The sequence below is a fragment of the Chondrus crispus genome, genomic scaffold, assembly GCF_000350225.1.
Source record: "Chondrus crispus Stackhouse genomic scaffold, scaffold_149, whole genome shotgun sequence".
In the NCBI taxonomy this organism is placed as follows: Eukaryota; Rhodophyta; class Florideophyceae; order Gigartinales; family Gigartinaceae; genus Chondrus; species Chondrus crispus.
The window spans coordinates 5810-6912 of record NW_005179023.1 but is presented as its reverse complement, the minus strand read 5'-3'; the positions used below and the strand labels follow the sequence as shown (position 1 = coordinate 6912).

General features: G+C 68.2%; 1 protein-coding gene; it reads right to left on the bottom strand.

Annotated features, from left to right (window-relative positions):
- Positions 1-445: 445 nt before the first annotated feature.
- On the bottom strand, positions 446-649 carry CHC_T00002647001 (hypothetical protein). XM_005713834.1 is given in 2 exon segments: positions 446-475; positions 476-649. 1 exon segment carries the CDS (start codon positions 647-649, stop codon positions 476-478), a length of 174 nt encoding a protein of 57 aa, XP_005713891.1. The 3' UTR covers positions 446-475.
- Positions 650-1103: the final 454 nt, after the last annotated feature.

Sequence of the window (1103 nt, the reverse complement as noted above, 5' to 3'; positions counted from 1 at the left end):
GTCGAGCAGGTGGCCGCCGCGCTCGGGAGGCGCAGGGGCGAGGCCGCGGCGCTCGGCGAGCGGCACGCCGCGCTCGTGCGGGAGGGCGCGGACGGCGTGCGCGAGGGCGTGCGCGGCGAGACCGAGAAGCTGGTGCGCGAGGCGCGCGCAGTGCAAGAGGTCGTGCAGGGGCTCGAGCGCCTCGCGGAGGAGACGGCTAGCGTCAGGCGCGAGATCGCTAGGCTTGAGATGCAGGCGATCGCGGTCCTCGCGGCGAGGCGGGGATGGTAGACGAAGGCAGGGAGCGGGCCGCGCCGCCGTAAGGGAGGGCCGTAGGCCGTAGGCCGTAGCGCGGTCGTGCGCACTCGCTCGACGGTTTCCGTGTAGGTGACGATATATAACTTGTACGGGCATGTAAAACAGAAGGGCGTCTCGGCGGGGCGGGGAGCGCGAAGAAAGCGAAAAACTCCAAAAGCTTTTTATCCCATCAATAATATTACAGGCCTAGTCTAACCAAGACGACACTAGTATCATCCTTACTGCCCCTCTTCACGGCCAAGTCCACGAGCGCGGTGGCCATGGGTTCAAGCTCCCCACCCTGGACGACCACGGCCGCGACCTCCTGCTCGTTGACAAAGTCCCACAGCCCATCACTCGCCAGCACGAGCATGGGCTCATCCCCCCTAAGCTGCACCTCACAAACCTCCGGCACGGCGCTGACGACGCCCTTGAGCGCGGTATCGCCGATGGCGCGACTAACAGCCAGCACGCCGTTAACGCGGCCGTGCAGCACGCCACCGCCGGCCTTCTCGATCCTCCTGACCTCGTCTGCGCGGTCCGGCGAGTGGTCGTGCGTGAGCACGACGGCGACGCCGTCCTTATCAACGAGCACGGCCCTACTGTCGCCGACGTGGGCGACGGAAAGCAGCCCCGCGGGGGAGACGGTAGCGACGGTGAGCGTGGTGCCAACAAAGGCGGGCTTGCGCTGCGCGGCGCACACGTCCTTATCGACGGCGCGGAAAGCGTCGGGGAGGGCGCGGGCCTTGGCGTACGCGGCGGGGAAGCGGTCCGCGACGAGATGGGCGGCTTCCGGGCCGCCGTGGCCGTCGCACACGCCGTACACG